General features: G+C 38.3%; 1 protein-coding gene across 4 annotated transcripts in view; it reads right to left on the minus strand.

Moving 5' to 3' along the window:
• GUCY1A1 (guanylate cyclase 1 soluble subunit alpha 1) overlaps positions 1 to 18,109 on the minus strand; it is a 49,431-nt gene that overhangs the window by 2,817 nt on the left and 28,505 nt on the right. For all 4 annotated transcript variants that reach the window (XM_036314548.1, XM_036314547.1, XM_036314549.1 and 1 more), the window contains exons 3-8: positions 17,021 to 17,082; positions 13,700 to 13,758; positions 11,299 to 12,008; positions 9,352 to 9,837; positions 6,321 to 6,464; positions 2,571 to 2,725 (exon numbers count right to left, since the gene is read on the minus strand). In XM_036314548.1, the coding sequence (XP_036170441.1) occupies positions 2,571 to 2,725; positions 6,321 to 6,464; positions 9,352 to 9,837; positions 11,299 to 12,008; positions 13,700 to 13,758; positions 17,021 to 17,082 (1,616 nt within the window). The remainder of the gene's footprint in view (positions 1 to 2,570; positions 2,726 to 6,320; positions 6,465 to 9,351; positions 9,838 to 11,298; positions 12,009 to 13,699; positions 13,759 to 17,020; positions 17,083 to 18,109) is intronic.

The raw sequence follows: 18,109 nt of genomic DNA on the forward strand, positions 1-18,109 counted from the left end.
TTCACTGTGATTGACAGAAAGCTCCTAATGATGTTAACAAACATCTTCACAGAAGACGTACAATGGAAAAACAATTCACAACCACAAGAAAATTCTACCCAAATAATGCATTTCACTCATATTCAAAAAATTAATTTTAAAATATTTTGCAAAGATATAATCTATAATCTGAATAACAGTATAATTCACAGTAATTGGGGGAAACCCCCAAATAATCCAAAGGTCTAACAATAACAAAAAAACAACACCCCATAAATATAATGTTATAGAATAAGTCTTCCTAAGTTGAAAGAGTTAAAACATTGCCATTTATCAATTCATTCATTTTGTAAATATTACTGAGAAGTAATCATGGGCAAGAAGTTATAAAGGAAAAGTTCTACATAAGCTTTATGCATATGTATAAAGTACTGTAAGAAGAGCTTTTGATCTCTCAATAGAATTTTTACAAATCCAAGGTTAATAGAACTAAAATGAGATTTAATTGTACATACTGATACCCAATTTTTTTTTTATTTGCTACTACTTCTTCATTATGCTAAACTCATTTTAATTCTGATCCCACTGGTTAAGTTACTCATCTTTCTATTTGCTTCCCTAGCTTTCTGTCAAATGCAAACTTAATAAGCATCTCTCTAATCTATTATTTAGGCCATGGATAAAAAATGTTGAATAATTCTGGGATCTAAACCAACTCTTACAGAAGATTAGATTACTCATCACACCTGCCCAACTATACCATGGCCTTCTACTGATGTTTTAGTCATGAATTCATAAATGTTTTTGGCCTATTATTTATAAAGCATAATATTTGGTGATATATAATAAAAAGTTACAGAATCCCAAAGTATAAGCTTCAAACTCTGTTGTTGAATAGCAACAAAGTTGTCAGTTTACTAACTTTGGAAAATGGGGATAGTTGTGAAAATTAAATAACTCAATTACAAAAGACTGATTAAACATCAATTAGATATCGCCTAACACTCATCATATTGGTAACAATTAATTAGTCTGATAATATCAAGCTTTGGAGAAGAGAAACAAATCTTCATACATTGTTGGTGGAATACAAATTGGTAGAAGCAATTTGGGCAGCTAATTGATTTTTAGTAAATTTGAAACAGTACAGCCTATGATCTGGGAATACCATGTATAGGTATAATATCTAGAGATATATGTGTAAGAATATCAAGTCACTTTTATAATAATGAAAACCTGATATACTCTAATTAACCTTGGGGAGAAGATAGATTCTTGCTTATTCATACTCTAGAATACATATTATATCACCTGCACATATAGTGACATAGTAACTTACTTGATTTGGCTTGTCCTGGCTCATGAGAGTGAACTTTTAACATTCAAGAATTTTGCAAACTATCAGTCGCCTAAAACCTGCCATGGTAGGAGTATTTACACCATAGAAATTGGTAAATGCTAGAAATCAGGGATTCTCCACTTTACTTCCCAAAGCTGGCTTACCAGTACACCCCTGCATTAGAAATAGTTTTAATAAATGAACTAGATTTATAAGATCTTGATTTACATTTCATCAAGAAAGAAAAAATCTCCAAATATGTTGAGTAGGTTCAAGGCAAGTTGTAAAAGAATATGAACAGGGCCAGTGGAAATTTACTTTTCTCTGACTTTATATTTTTTTTTAACCTGGAGGAACTTAAATGAAGAGAGTTACACCTCTGGCCTCTTTCTGCTCATTTTCCTTCCTGGTAAACAGAGCAACAGAAGCTATTTCTCTATTTGGTGCCTCCCCGCCTCTCTCTTTAGGAGCCTGCCTGTCTTCAGGAAGTACACGCTCTCAGATGTTCCTACAAACCTTAAGGGATTTAAAGTCCAGCATATCAGAGAGAAAATGGGGGCCAGGAGCCTGTCATATTTTGTTTCTCTCATAAAACAGGGATCTGAAACAAATATGGCAAAATGTTGACATTTGTTAAATATTAGTATCGGTTACACGGTATCATATTTTCTTTAAATTTTTTTTCTGTATGTTTGAAATATGTAAAAATTAACTATAAAAATGTATATAACTATAAGGGTTTAAAAAATAAGAATGTATAAAACTATAGGTGATTGGTAAATTAAAAAAAACATTTTTATGTCCATATTAGCCCAACATCTCCTATTAGTAAGGTAATTACAATCATAACCTTTATATCACTTGAATTTGTTAAGTGCTTTGCTCAAGATCTCACATCTGGCATTTGGAACTTGTAAGACACGTCTTCTGAATACAAATCCCAGGCTTTTGAAATAAACTTACAGATAAACACAAAACATCAAATGAGAAATGACACTCATTTCTCATGAGTAAGACATGTTCATTAGATCATCTTCAAAAAAGTTCAAAATTTGTAAGAAAAATAGATTGGAAAAATCAAACCATTTAAATGAAATCTTGATAGCAGAAAGATTCAAGAATCGCAGCCACAGGCTCAGGGCAGATGTCCACATGGGGTAGAAGTTGTACTTTACTCCCTCTTGAACCAGTTACCATTTCCCCCAATGAAATAGTAAAAGAATAGAGTTTAGGTGGTCAGTGCAATCAGTACCTGTAGGTTGTTGGGCTGACGTTGATTTTCCGTGGTACACTGCAGGACTCAAATTTGTTAGCCAAGGTGACATTGTTTCCAAAAAGACAGTAACGGGGCATCTTAACTCCAACAACTCCAGCAAAAACCGACCCAGAATGCAGTCCAATTCGCATCTAAAAGCAAAAAACGTACCACATTGTTCCTGGTCATGGGTTAAAATTCTTCCCACTTGTCAGTGCTGTTTGAATGCCCTGTCTAAATTATTGTAACAATCGCTCTTAACCGCACCACTCCCTCCTTCCTCAAAAACCTCAGCCAACTTCCCTCTACTCACAGTTGATTAAAAATTATCGGAGAAGAATCAGCTACACCTCTTAACTCTTCTCTACTTATGCCCTTAGGTTTGTTGCACAAAGCACTCTTATTTCCCCTCTCTTCAGTATCTGAGACAGATTTCCACGCATACCTATCGCTGTCACCACCGTGACAAGACAGTGTCTATGGGTTGTTTATGTGAAACTGCTCTATCAAGTGAGATAGACATAACTTCTGGATTACAGTTGTTGTTTCCCAAAACACGGTCAGAGAGGAGCAAAAGTTGCTAGCTCTCACTATATAAAGTGTACATTCTGAGGAAAATAACTTTATGCCAAACATTACTCCACTATTCAAATGACTAACAACTAGAGAAAGGGAATTGCAATATTCAAGTAAAAAATAACACAGGAAGCAGGAAGTGGTTGCTGAGACCCAGATTAGAGGCGGGGGGGGGGGGGGGGGGGGATGGGCAGAGAGAGAAAAACATCCATTTGTTGTTCCACTTATTTTTTTATATATTCGTTGGTTGATTCTTGTACATGCCCTGATGGGGGATAGAACCGCAACCGAGCTATCAGCCAGGGTAAGCCTGGGCTTTGAAGCCAAAGAGACATAACTCCAAATACAGATGCATGGGAGACTTGACCACTTTTGTCCACTAGTGAATTGTAGTTTCCTCTTCATAATGTTGTTGTAAATATTAAATGAGACGATGTTTGTCACAATATGCTCCCCTGCCCCCAACACACAATAAGGTTTCTCTCTCTACTCAAAATGCTCTTCCCTTCTGCCTCTGTGATGTTTCATAGGCAGCTCCTAAAGCCATCAGATAGTCCCGAGGACTGTAGGTTAGAACAAATAAAAGGTATGCTTAACATCTCACTTTACAGGTCATTAAAGCTAGACTTTTATTACTCAGGTAATTGTCTTTGAAACTAGCTATAAATAATGCCTCCAGTTGCAAAACTCTAAAAATACATTTCTACAAATAACAAAAATCCCCCTGGCTCAAACATACACATTTTAATTATAAAATACATTTATGTGGAAACCACTGATTTTTTTGTTAATGTGGATATTTTAAGCATTTACTTTGATGCTATGATTTTCCTCATCAAAACGAGAGAGAGAGAGAGAGAGAGAGAGAGAGAGAATTAAAAGTAAGATGCTGTGATGATTTTATTATTTTTATTTATTTATTAATCCTTACCCAAGGATATTTTTCCCATTTATTTTTAGAGAGAGTGGAAGGGAAGGAGAGAGAGAGAGAGGGAGAGAGAGACATAGATGTGAGGGAGACACATTGATTGATTGCCTCTTGCACGCACTCCAACTGGGCCAGGGATTAGCCTGCAACCGAGGCATGTGCCCTTGACAAGAATGGAACCCGAGACCCTTCACTCCCTTCAGTCCCTTCAGTCTGCGGGCTGACTCTCTAACCACAGAGCCAAACCGGCTAGGTCTGCTGTGATGCTTTTAAAACTGCCACAATTTATCTCATACTCTCCCCATTAAGACATGAGCTCTATCTCCTCACCTCGGGGCAGGCTTATGATTGCTTTGACCAAGAGAATAGAATGGAAGCATCACTGTGTGTCTCTTAACGTTAGGTCATAAAAGGCCATGCTGCCACCAATCAAGTTCCCTGGGACATAAGCCACCATGTAAGAAGTATAACTACTCTGAGTCTACACCACGTAAGCACATGGACTGACAGTCCTAGCTGAGCCCAACCTTTCAGCCATCGCCAGTGAGCAAGGAACCAGACATGTAAGTGAAGCAGCCACGTCAGAATGGATTCTCCAGCTCCAAGTGGTACATCCAGCTCTTCCAACTTCCCTCAACCATTTGAGTGTTCCCAGCTGAGGAACCAGAGACTGTGAGCTGAGGTGTGGTATCCCTGTTATGCATCATCTAATTTCCGATGCACAGAATCCATGTGTAATAAAAGGTTTGTATTTTTACAGAACTAAATATACAAAATGTGTCACACAGTAACATGTAACTGGAAAGACAGTCGACTTATAAAACCAACATGATGACTTGCATGTATGGTGTCTACTAATTGTGAAGAGAGCCAAGACTAAACTTCTAAATAGTATAGTTTTGTTTTTTTTCTTTCTTCTCCCTATATCTAGAGCATACCAGGTAGGATTCTATTCCCTTCAAAGGCCCACTTCTGAATCATCAACTGAGTCCTATTTGATAAAAATTGAGTGCCAGATTGACTACAGTGCTACAAATAAACATAACCTGCTCATGTTCTGTCTATTGAACCAATGCCTAGTGCAGCCGTGGGCAAACTACGGCCCGCGGGCCGGATCCGGCCCATTTGAAATGAATAAAACTAAAAAAAAAAAAAAAAAAGACTGTACCCTTTTATGTAATGATGTTTACTTTGAATTTATATTAGTTCACACAAACACTCCATCCATGCTTTTGTTCCGGCCCTCCGGTCCAGTTTAAGAACCCATTGTGGCCCTTGAGTCAAAAAGTTTGCCCACCCCTGTGTGTTAATTTTATTTTTTCATGTGCAATGAAATATTATTCTGGAGTCTGACTGATCTAGACATTTTAGAATTTTATGTGTTCTGGAAAATACTGGTGGATTAACAGTCAACATTCATTCTACTGTGATGTCCTCCCCTGCAGTTACTGGAACACTAAAAACTACATATTCCAAACTCCCTGGCAGCACCTAGATGCGTTTAGGTCCAGTGACTCAGAGCCACGTGCATGAGATTTGGGAGCCAGGATTTCTGCTGGGACTGCACTTGGGATGCTTACAAGTGGGGAAGCTTTGGGTTTTCTGTGGGTGCTTAGTGGAGAGCCCAGTTCCCAGGCACTCATTTTGTGAGGGTCAGGATGCAGGAATTCACGTTGCTGATCCGGATTAGAGGAGGTGCGTGCAGTTGTGTTCTGTAGCCAGCAGCAGAGGCAGCAGCTTTCAGAACACAACCATTTCCTGACTGGCTACGGTGGTATCGTTCTGGAGCCAGCTTCCCAACAAAGGAAAAAGCAGTGGCGCTGAAATGTGGCTTTAGGACCCATTTTTAAAAAGCTTAACTTATAGATGGCTTCTTTGGGCCTCCCAATGATTCTGGGAACCATTCTATACCAGGTGGTAAATGTTCTCCTGCTTCAACAAGTGAGAATTTGCTCTCTGGAACTAAACCCCAACTGATACACCATTCTCTAAAGAGAGGAAGGGAGAGGGAGAGAGAGATGGAAACATCAATGATGCGAATCATTGATCAGCTGCCTCCTGCATGCCCCCTACTGCATGCTCCCTGCAACCTGGGCATGTGTCCTAAACGGGAATTGAACCATGACCTCCTGGTTCATAGGTTGACACTCAAACACTGAGCCACACAGGCCGGGCACACCATTGTTTTGATAACTAACTAAGCATTTATTCTCATTTCTTGGACAATATATGATCGAGTTTACCTTGATAGGTTCTCCATGGGGAGACATGACTTCATCAGAGAGCTCCATCATCTTGAGGGCCATCAGTGCTATCTGAACAGCATGGGTATCACTTTCTTTGTGTAATCCCCCAGCCACACAATACGCATCGCCAATGGTCTCCACCTGCACATAACAGATTTTCCACATTACAAATAAAAAGCTTAGGAAGAATTAAAGCATATAATTTACAGCAGAAATTAAGGATCATATAGTAATAATCTCAGTGTTCTTTGTCTATGATACTGGCTACAAAAAGCTAACAATTAATTTAAATCCACCAAATTGTAATAATCACATTTTTCTTTTCTAAATATTTATTGTAGCTTATCAGATCATCTCATTCTTCTTATCCACAGCTTCCAGTGTGGAGAAATGGAGGTGAGAAAACGAAAAAGAGATGTAAACGTTTACTCAGAATAAATGCTGAAACCCTTATAAGGTGCCCGAGTTTCTTCTTGACCAGCTTTTCTGCTAATTCCTGACACTCCCTGTTGCTCACTTTGTCTCAATACCACTGGCTTCTCCTGTTTTCTTTCAAATATACCAAACAGGCTCCTACGTGCTATCCCTTTGCCTGGAATAACCTTTCTGCAGATAACCATTTGGTTTGTCCCTCATTTCCTTCAGCCCCTCCAAAACATCTCCTTATAAGAAAGACTACCTTCTATGAAACAGCAATCACTTCTCACCCTTAACCTGCTTTATTTTTCTTCCAGAATATTACACGACATGAAATACTATATATTTACTCATCTGTTTATTGTCTTCCCCCAGCCCCAGTAGAATGTAAGCTCTCTGAGTTTGTCTATTTTACTAATTCCTATCAGTGCCCAGTATGTTCACCAATGAATGAACCAGGCAGCAATGCCTCCCATAAGCTTTGGCTCAGCAGTGAATATATATGAAGTGCTTAACTGAAAGGCTAGCATATCACAAGTGCTCAAAAAAGTGTTACTAATTAGAAGTAGAACCCTCACCCCTACTTGGAGTTAGGTGCCCATTTTCTATGCTATTATAGTACCTGGTCCAGACTTGTGTGAAATGGGGCTTAGTATGTCATATGGAAACCTAGTATTTTCCAGTACCCTTCCCCTACCTACACACACACACACACACACACACACACACACACACACGTCAACTCTTCTCACAGGGATTTTGCCCACCCATGATGGAAAATGCAGGATAAGCAGTAGATATTTGCTAAAACAATAGATAAATAAATACTAACACAAAAAGATGACTAAAAGATGGAATGCTGGAAAATGAAGTTAAATAAAGTCCTGGCATGATCAGGTTCCTGAATAAATAAACTTGACTATTCCTTGGAAGCCATGACACTCATAGGTCGGCCTATGATTATACATTCTGTGTATCTGAAATTTATTTAGTCGTTAAGACCCTCCTTACTTATTTACAGCTACCTCTAAGTATTTTCATGAGAAATCAGAGTGGAGAGAAGGTGGGCATAAGGACAGGAAAGAAGGTGATTGATGAGCTTAGGCTGCAGTTGGGTGAGTCAGGGAACTCTATGGCTACCATCCTGGTAGTAAGGAGGCTAGATTCTAAATACTTGACAAAATAACCAATTTTGTCAAGTTTCAACAAGTTGGAGAAGAGGGCTACTTCTTCTGACATCAATCTCAGTAGTTTGCCAAGAACAGCAAGCCTTCCTTCTCACAACTCTGCTGAGAGAGGAGACATTCTCAAGATAGAAACTGTCTACAAAAAAATACAGCGGATTCCACAAGAGGCCATCAAGCTTAACCTAACCAAAGCCAATTATTTTATCTGTAATTATCCATGAGCCTATTTTTGTCCCAAGGGATCATAGCTCTGTCTGGAATTTCCTGTTAGAGTTTTTAAAGGAAGTTTCTTTTATTTTCTCATTTTGTTTTTACTTCTAGCATCTAAATTGAAAAAAAAAAAGCAGGGTCTTGTATATTCCCATAAATAATTTTTGTTTCTCCTTAATCATTTTGTATTGGGTTAAGTTCTGATATGCCAGATTGTTATGTGGCAAATTAAGAGTTGATTTCAAGCCACACAAATGAGAGGCATGCTTTGTGCTTAATGATAATGTCTAAAACAAGGCAAAATACGTTATATCAGTAAAAAAATATATATAATTTTACTTCTAAAGGCAGAACATGAAATCTCTTCATTAGTTCTTCCTTTTGACAATAGTTACATATTAAAAGTAGCTGATTACATGTTGGGGACAATCACAGTGCGTCTCCAGTGCCTAGAATGATGCTGAGCACCCCAAAAATCCTGCTGCCTGATGAATAACAGATATTATTTACCATAATATTTAATACAATCCCGCTCATAAAGCTTCCAGGACATATGTAGGTTTATTCATATAAACCCTTTGGGTAGATAATATTTTCTCTTTCACAAATGAAACACATCAGGTAGAGACAAGATTTGAAAACAGGTCTCTCTTATTTAGGTATCTCTGCCCTCGGCTGCTCTACAATAAAGCCGTAAGTAGGTCATTTGAGTTTCTGCTAACTGGCCATAAAAAGTATCATGTTAACTCTGGATTGAATTAATCTATTTAAATACGAGTTGTATAATCCTCATGTTTCTTTCATTTTACAGGTACAAAGGATAATCTTTCCCTGTACAAGGGGTACTCTGAATTATACCATGCTTAGCAACTCCACTCAGTTCCCACAGTCAAGTGTCAAGTTCATTGACTTCTAAACTTCACTTGCTCATGGGTCCTGCACCCCATCCTCCACTCCGTCTATCATTCCCCACTCTATGCTTATTCCGTAAGAAGACAATGTGGCAGTCTTCTCGTGGAATCCTCTCTTTTTCTGAGCAAATTCAGAGCTATTTCTGGCTGGCGAACACCCAGGTGATTAATGCACAATGCCTACTCCCAGGATGTGGCTCCCAGGATGGCCTTTCGTTTGCATTATAACTCCGATCCTAGTTACAGTGCTTTTTCTCAGTGACTTTTGCCTGGAAAATGGGTCCCGTCCTGCTCCACCCCTACCTTGTAGACATCCAGCTCTCCGCACTGCTGGTCAAACCGGGTGTAGAGCGCATTGAGCATGGTGATGACCTGCAGCGGCGAGCACTGGGAGCAGATGGCAGTGAACCCAACAATGTCTGAGAACAGCATGGTGACGTTGTTGAACTTCTTGGCTTGCACGACCTGCCCTTGCCACAGCTGCTGCGCCACCTCAGAGGGAAATATAGAGCACAGGAGATCCACTGTCTTCTTCTTCTCCTCCTCCAGGGCGTGGTGGGCTTGCTCCAGCGTGGCCTTCAGTTTCCCCAGCCTCTTCTTCAGGCCATCTTGAGCTCTGGCCTGTTCTCCGATCAAGACCACATCCCTCAGCGCATTGTGAATTGGGATGTCTGAGAGGTAGAGCCCTCGTCCTGTAAAATCTTCTAACCTGTCCACGCAGGGTGACCCCAAGAACAAGATCGCATTGGATTCAATGATGTAGATCATTTGGCCTTTGAGGTCCATAACCTGTGAAGCAAAGGAGAACCAATTGCTGTGACTTATTCAAGTTTCCAACATTTTTGGAGGCAAAAGGAGAGGAAGTAGATATAGTGATCGTCCCTCTGTATTGAACTTGATTTTTTTTTCTACCTGCTGACCAAGAACAATATATTTTCGTATAGTTCCAATTTACTATGAGTTCTAAAATGTATGCAGGTATTTGAAAAGTATACTTTACACATAGATCATACTTTTCAATAAGCAGTGCAAACAATGCTTCCTGCAAGGCTTTCTCAGTAAGTGGCATGTGACTACTGTACTTCCTTTTGATAGGCGCAGCCAGCAGAAACAATTGCGCCAAGGGAGCCTTCAGGGAGGTGAGGCTTCAAGTGATCATCCTGGATCACAAGATTTACTTGGATGAGTGTGGACAAATATGTACATGGGTGTTGCTCACTGCGGCAGAGCCAAAAGCAATCCAAACGTCCTTTTCAGAGCAGATGATTACATGGAGGACAACCTTATAATGAATACAACACAGCTTTTGAAAAGTGAAACAGCCCTATATCTAATGACATGGAAGGATGGCCAAAATAGATTGTTTAGTTAAAAAAAGGAAGTTATAAATAGTATTATTTTTGTTTTAAACAAAAATGTATAATCCTCATGTTTCTTTATTTTTACAGGCTCAAAGTTTTTCCCTGTACAAGCATACTCTGAATTATAGCCTGCTTAATAACTAATGTCATTGAGTTTTTGTTATTGTTGCTACAATGGACATCTTTAATTATTACCAAATTTTTAAATATTTAGCTATACAATTTTTATGATAAAAAGCAATAAACCTGTTTTAATTTGGGGGGAACAGTGTGTCTGCTGGGGTTTACATGACTAAAATTGATATGCACCATAAGCCTCTCTATTAGCTTTGCTGTACTATTGACTATGACTTAGCAAACTTTGTAAGCTAAGAGTAAATAATTACCAAAGTTCTCTACCAGGAGGAGACAGAACATTTCTCCCACATCCTCTAACAATTAATCAAAAGGTATTGATTTTTTCCATTTATTGAATATTGACTAAAAAAATCTACTTAGTGGGCTCCTATAAGAAAAAAAGTTTTGTTTGTTTGTTATAGAAATAGACCTCTTATTCCAAATTAAGTCAACTGATGATGATTGCAAGCATATTTTATATAAATATTTTTATAATTCAGTTGTAAAATATTTCATAAAGATGTTAAAAGGTATACTGCATTCAATGAATATTTGTGAAGTAATGGTCAAGTAGAGAAGAAATACATGCAAAAAGGACCTTATTTTAAATTTATTCCAGCCTTAAAAGTATTTTAGAATTGTTTTTAAATATATTTTAAGAAAACATTTGAAGTGATGCATTTGCATTTGTACCATTTTTTTTTGTTTGTTTCTGGTCCTTAAATATGAAATAGTTGATTTCATAATCAAAATGCTATTATGTTTCTCTTACCCTTGAAGATTTCTTCACAGAGTTGTCCCATCTCCTCACTCGGACCACAAATTGCAAATTCAACATAGTCATGATTCCGCTAAACGTTTGGTTGACTTTTGGAGTGAGAATATCAAAGTACTCTTCAAAATTAGGCTTTCCTTGAAAGTCTCGCCTGTTCATCAGCCTCCTGATGCCATTGCCAAATTGCAGAATTGTCATGTCTTTGTCAAACATGAAATGGAACGGGAATGTCTTACAGAAGAGAGAAGCAGGAATGACCAGTGAGGACTGGGGTTTGCCCGGGGACAGGGATGGTTTGGTGCTTGTGACATGAACGGAGTACAACAAATAGGGCTGATTAACAAACTCACTGCCATCGTTATGGAAGCAGGAAGGCATTAATGACACTTCCACTTCGGTTTCGTACAGGATGTGAGCAGCTGCCTTAATGATGCCCGGAAGAATCAGGGACGTGATCTTCTTCGGAAAGAAATAGTAAACGTTTAAGAAATCGTGGTCCTTATCCAGACAGAGAATGGAGGCAGCCTCCCGCCTGCCTTTCTTCTCTGCTTCTTGGCAGTGGCTGCTCTGCTTCAGGAGGGTGCTGAAGCTATTTAAGAAATCTTTGAGGGTTCCTCCCACTACACCCAGGATGTGTTCATCTTCCTCATAACATATTTTAAAAATCTCTTCACCGAGAGATGCTCTGATGCTCTCCACTGGAACTCCTGAAAGCAGATAACACATGTCCTGCCATGTCAAATAGGCCAGTGTGGGAGAACTGTGCTGTTACAACTATGGTAGACATTGTTTTATTTGATGATTTCATTCCTTTTATATCTGGTAGTAAGAATGCCAACCCAAATTAACCATCTATATTCTAATTATCGACATAGATGAGTTACTAAAATTCTGGTAATGCTGACTAGAAATCCCAAATCATTTCTTTAAAAAAGAATGATCACCCGGCCAGCGTATTTCAGTGGCTGAGCCTTGACCTATGAACCAGGGTGGTCATGGTTTGATTCCTGGTCAGGGCACATGCCCAGGTTGCAGGCTCGATCCCCAGTAGGGGGAGTGCAGGAGGCAGCTGGTCAATGATTCTCTTCCATCATTGATTGATATTTCTATCTCTCTCTCCCTCTCCCTTCCTCTTTGAAATCAATAAAAAAAATTTTTCAAAAAAGAATGATCAACTGAATATAATGTACAACATTTTATCCCCCTAAACTTAGCTAGAAAAGAGCAATAGGAATTGCAGGAGCAGGTCCATTTTGGAAAAAGCTGTCCCACCTTGGTAACAACAAAACCCGACCATCCTGATGAAAGGTACTATCCCCCTTGCAGGGCCTCCAGGAGTGTAAGCTTCAGACACAGGAATTAATTTGAAATCACTGGCTATGAAACTAAATGTTGTCATTTTTCTTTAGAGATGACATAAAGTACTTTTTTTTTCTGGGTATAATAGCATCCTTGTTAGTGTTACTCTAATAAATATGTGTTTGGAATATATTAGTCACTTCCTACTTCTTCCAGAACTTCCTTTATTCTTTCAACTGTGTACCACGTTCCGTTCCACCTGTAACTCAGGAAGAGCAATGGTGCCCTCTTTATGCCACAGTCATGATGCGTGGGGATGGCGTTTAGAATAGTCCCTGGCTTCTAAGAAGGGTTCACTATAATAAGTCAGCCATAATCACCACCACCATCATTATTATTATTAAAATCTTAATATCTTGTATGTTCAGAAAAATTTAACTTGTTGGCCCATGCACTCAAACTTTGAAAAGGGTAGTAGGACTAAGTTACTCAGCTACTTGTTTTTCTAAACTAATTATCAATATGACAACACTGTTAACACCTTTCCCCATGATTGTTTCAAACCTTTTTAAAATTCTTTGTTTTACTTTGTGGAGTAGGATTTTTTATGCATAAATAAGGAACACGTAGTTAACTTTAAGACCAAAGCATATACTTGTATATGAGTCAGCTTCCCATACAGCCTTATCTAGTTCTCAGCAAATGAACATTGTACAAAGAGGAAATGAGTCCTGGGGGTGTGAGGGTGGGGAGTTGGAGGTGGAGGGGGTTAATGGGGGAGGAAAAGAGGGATATATATAATACTTTCAATAATAAAGATAAATTTAAATAAAAGAAGAGGAAATGTTTAAGGTCAAACAAAAATATACAGTATGACAAAGAGTTATTCTTTATGTTAATACAATACATAGATTGAACAATTCACACTGGAATTCACCAGCTAATAAAAATAAATATTTTAAAAGAAAATGTTAGTTCTACAGGCAAATATATTTTTACTAATAGAAAACATTAGTTTACAGATAAAACACTAGTTCTATGAACATAATTAATTCCTAATTACATATACTAGACAATTAACATGAAACAATTCTATTACCTGCTGCAAGCGCTTCGTCTGCAATTATTTTTTCAAAGTCTTCTCTTTCCACAGATTTTCTGAAAATATTTTAATATCTTAAATTATAAACTGACATGTGAATGTTCAAAAGTTCAGATAATAACAGACAGAAATCATGACAAATAATTTCAGTAACTTTTTCTAGAGAGGCAAGTCTTGACTATCAAGTTTACAGAAAAGGAGCAGTTACATGTACAACCCAAAGCAATGCTGAAAACCCCCAAATATATCTGAATACGGAGTACTTCATAATTTTTTATGAAGTACTTGCCTTTTAACTGAACTTCACTTAAGCTAATACTATAGAGGCCTACACTGGCAGGGAACCAGGAGTATGAAATGACCCACAAGAAGAAAAAGCTACATATTGATGGATTTCATTTTTAAGAATCACAATATTTTTCTAAAGTGAATATACAGTAGATTCTGTACATTTACTTTATAAACATACAGTAAAGCCTGTATATTTAACTCTCAGACATCTTTACATTAAGTGTTATCCTTGATCTTGTATAAAAATGAGTAACTAATCTATTCTTTATTCAATTACTGCACTGGTTTCTGTAGCATAGACGTTGATAATAGCACACACATTTTGATTTCAACTGGACAACTTGCTGATTCATGTCTGCCTAATTTTTTTTATTGATGACTTCTGATAGTGATGACTGATCATGAGCAAATTTGCCAAACTACCGAAGTATATTTAAAGGCACCCAAGTCCTGATTGTGGTTCAGTATGCCATTAGACAAGCCAAGTTTACAAACAGGCATGAATCTAAAATTTTTGAATAGATTTCAAAGAACATGACACATTTAGAGAAGTTTCAAAAGGGAATATTTTCAAGAAGGAAAATTGCTCAGTCCACTATTTGTCAGATAAAGGTATACTGCTTATAATTATTTAAAATACTAGGTGGAAATATTTTCTTATTTTAACAGGTTGAAGAACACTAACTGGCATTATCTAGTTTGACTTTAGAGACCCCCAAACACTTTGATATATAGTACTCCTTTATAATACAAGATCTGTATACTCTATTGTGTGCTCACCACCCAAAGTCTAATCTTTTATCATCAAACCCCTTGATATATATTGTTTTGTATTAATCAGCCTTTAATTGGCTCCTTTTTTGTCATTTAAGAAACTTCTTTTTTTTTTCTAGAGAATGAGAGCAAATCTGCTCAGAGAACTATAATGCTGCCAATTCCCAGCACCCATGATATGAGATATGAGCAAAGTGAGTCCAAACAGCAGATAGTGCAATTCAAAATAAGCCCCCTCTCTTTATCTTCAAAAAGGAGGTAGAAGCTTGAATGTGTGCTACACACACACACACACACACACACACCAGCCAAGAGTTCATACATATGATAATGTGAGCAACAGATCCTAGAGAAATTAACAAAACAAAAGCTCTATGTGCAACCACCCCAGGGAGCTATCAGAATGGTTCTACTAAAACTCATTTACTTAAAAAATAGATGGTGGTGTGTAGGGAGCTCCAGTACTCCATTGAGGGACAGTTTATTATTTAATATATTGGTGTTTTGCTTTTCAAGACACATAGGAGAAGAAGCAGTCTGCAAAAGGGAGCCAGGTGTGTTCAGCAGTTGGCAAAATGAGAGCAGCAGAAACTGCAGTTGCCTTGCCAAAAAGATGGTGGTGGCGGTGGGAGACCCAGGCACAAAGAGCATATGCAACAATTTTAAAAGGCAAAGCAGAGAGAAGGCATTTGGCATATCAACAGGCACTCTTATTAAAAAAAAGGGGGGGGGCGGCTCATCTTATTTCAACAACTGCATAATTACCACGAGAACAATTTAAAAGTATAATCTGCTCTATAAAAATTCAGGCAAGTGGTTAAAGATGTTTCAAGACTTGCAAATAAAATATTCATTTTTATTTATGTATGTATTTATTTTTAGTTTTGAGATCTTTAAAAGAGATGCGCTGCTGGGAACACATCCTGAAGGAATGTCTGCCTCTAACTTAGGAACATTCAGAACACAAAGCACTGAGAATAAATTTTGTGTGAACTGGCTGCCAAGGACTTAGGCAGACAGACACAGTAGCACAGCTAGGATGACTTGTGGCTATCTTATCAGCCTGACTGAGAATCGAGGTCGGGGGCTCTGGAATACTTTGCGTATCACTCCTGTAAACAAAGCTTCTGTCAGACACACGGGTTCACTCTCTCTTCTCTGGACCCGTCTGGGACTCCTCTTGGCAGCCTGCTGCCTGCAGTCTGGGACCAGTTAGTCAGCAAGGAAAATTAAGCGCAGATAATCCACAGAACAGATTATTCACTCATGAGTAGCAGGGAGATGAATGAATTTATAAAATATCTCTGACAATGGTATTGGTTTGCAGAATGTCAATGTTCAACTCTGTAAATTTGAACTCAAGTATTTATTCTATCATTGGCAGATTGAATAATCCTTGGCATTTCAGGGAATCGAAAACAAGGCCAAGTCAAATTATCCACCAGCAGTGACTGCGCCAAGATATAGTTGAAAAATGAACTATATAAATCAGATTATTTTTTTAAATCACCTTATCTATTAAGCCTCTACAGAAAGCTAGCTTATTATAGATTAAGCCTCTATAGAAAACTAGCTTAAATAAAATTGCACAGACACAGTACAAGAAATAAAGTATAAACAGAACTGATATTTAGCCAGTGCACACCAGAATAACCATACCGGTTATAAAAAATACTGAAAATTCCCCTAAGGATTAATAGCTGCTGTCCCAAGGCCCCGAATTCCCCACCCCCCATCCTTCTTCCATTTCATTTCCTCCTGATACAGCACCTAAAGTCTAATTTGTGGGGAAGGAGAAGTGGGGACAGAAGGGGCACAGGAACCCTCCTTCAACCTTTTAGCAGTATTCATCAGCCAAGGACTGTGCACTGAGTGTCTGGCATCCATGCCTGACCTGTTAAGTATTTCAGAAATCACCCTTAGTATGAGAGAAGAGGCCTATGGGAGCTTGTTCAAAGCAGCAGTATATGGCAACAACGTTGAAATCATGGGCTCTGAAAAACCCAGCTTGGAAACTCAGTTCTGCCTTTTCCTCAACCCCTAGAAAATCCTAAACATTTACATAAACTTGGAGCTTAGTGATGCATAACATGCTAAAATGCACTTATTTTCGGATTAGTAGCAGCTAAAACAGTCCAGTTTTTGGCATAGCATAGTGATTCAAAACATGTGGATACTTTCAGCAAGTGTTGGCTATTAATAGTGGCCTCAGAGATGGTAATAAGTTCACACAAATAAAACAGCTCAATTTACCTGCTTTCTTTGATTTTATGTTTTGCCAATGTCCGCTGAAGTGCAAAGTTCAGCCGCTCAAACTGAAAATCGAAAAGAAAAGTTGTGAACATTCCCTTAAATAATTGACTCGACAATACATTTTAATCCTTCTCCCTGAAAGTTTCTTGCGAAGAAACGGCTATGTTATCACTGTAATGATAAGTGTCATGAATTTACACTTTGGAAGTGAGACTGGTTTTCCATGGGTTTTTCAAACTTGGGAAGAAACCATGGGCTCAGACTAATTTGAGTTTGGATGTGGGTTTGTGGGCCTCAGGCTTTACCAGTGGCGGGTGGTCTTCCTGACAGCCACGGACCAAAGTCAAGGTGAGTGAGAATACAAATAGAAGACTCCAGTTTGGCAAAGTCAGGTCTTCCATGAAGGAATTCTGGGCATCACTCCCTTTGGGTCAGGAAACCCCTTTGGATGTGCTACCAATACGTCAATGCCCGTGTGGCTCAAGCCAAGCCAACCCGTGTTCCTGTCACCAATTCCACACCCAGCCATGCCAGTGACTTCCCGCCCTTAACTCCACATGCATATTTATGTTTCATGTATCATTTACACCCCCAGGTCTAGAAAACTGGCATTATCTGTCTCTCCCTTTCTTTTATCCAATCTGTTGCCAAGATCAGTTGATCACTGATTTGAAACAAATCTTGGATTTCCCCTAATTTGCACTGATTTCCTTTCTTTGAACTAATTATCTTCGCCAAACACATGTAATTTCACTCTCTTTTATTGATTTCGTGAATTTTCCTATACTTCAAGATATTCCAGATAAGCCTCCATGCTTTTTAAATACTTGACTCTCAATCTTTCTTAACAGATTTTTGTCTCTGGTTAATAAGGGGAAGGAGAGCATTGGTAAACAGAGCTGCCAAATTTTTTTTTGCAGAGCATGTAAAAATCATACGTATCTACATGGGTATACATAACCGCTGGTTCTTTCTGTAGTTTAACGAGAGGAAAGTGAAGAATTTTCTGGCTCTATTCCAAGTTGGGAAATTCCTTTCTCCTTAAGCACTATTTATATCTCACTTAGAGTTTCCACTGGTTAAGCGAGG

This window comes from Myotis myotis, unplaced genomic scaffold, assembly GCF_014108235.1.
Source record: "Myotis myotis isolate mMyoMyo1 unplaced genomic scaffold, mMyoMyo1.p scaffold_m19_p_6, whole genome shotgun sequence".
In the NCBI taxonomy this organism is placed as follows: domain Eukaryota; kingdom Metazoa; phylum Chordata; class Mammalia; order Chiroptera; family Vespertilionidae; genus Myotis; species Myotis myotis.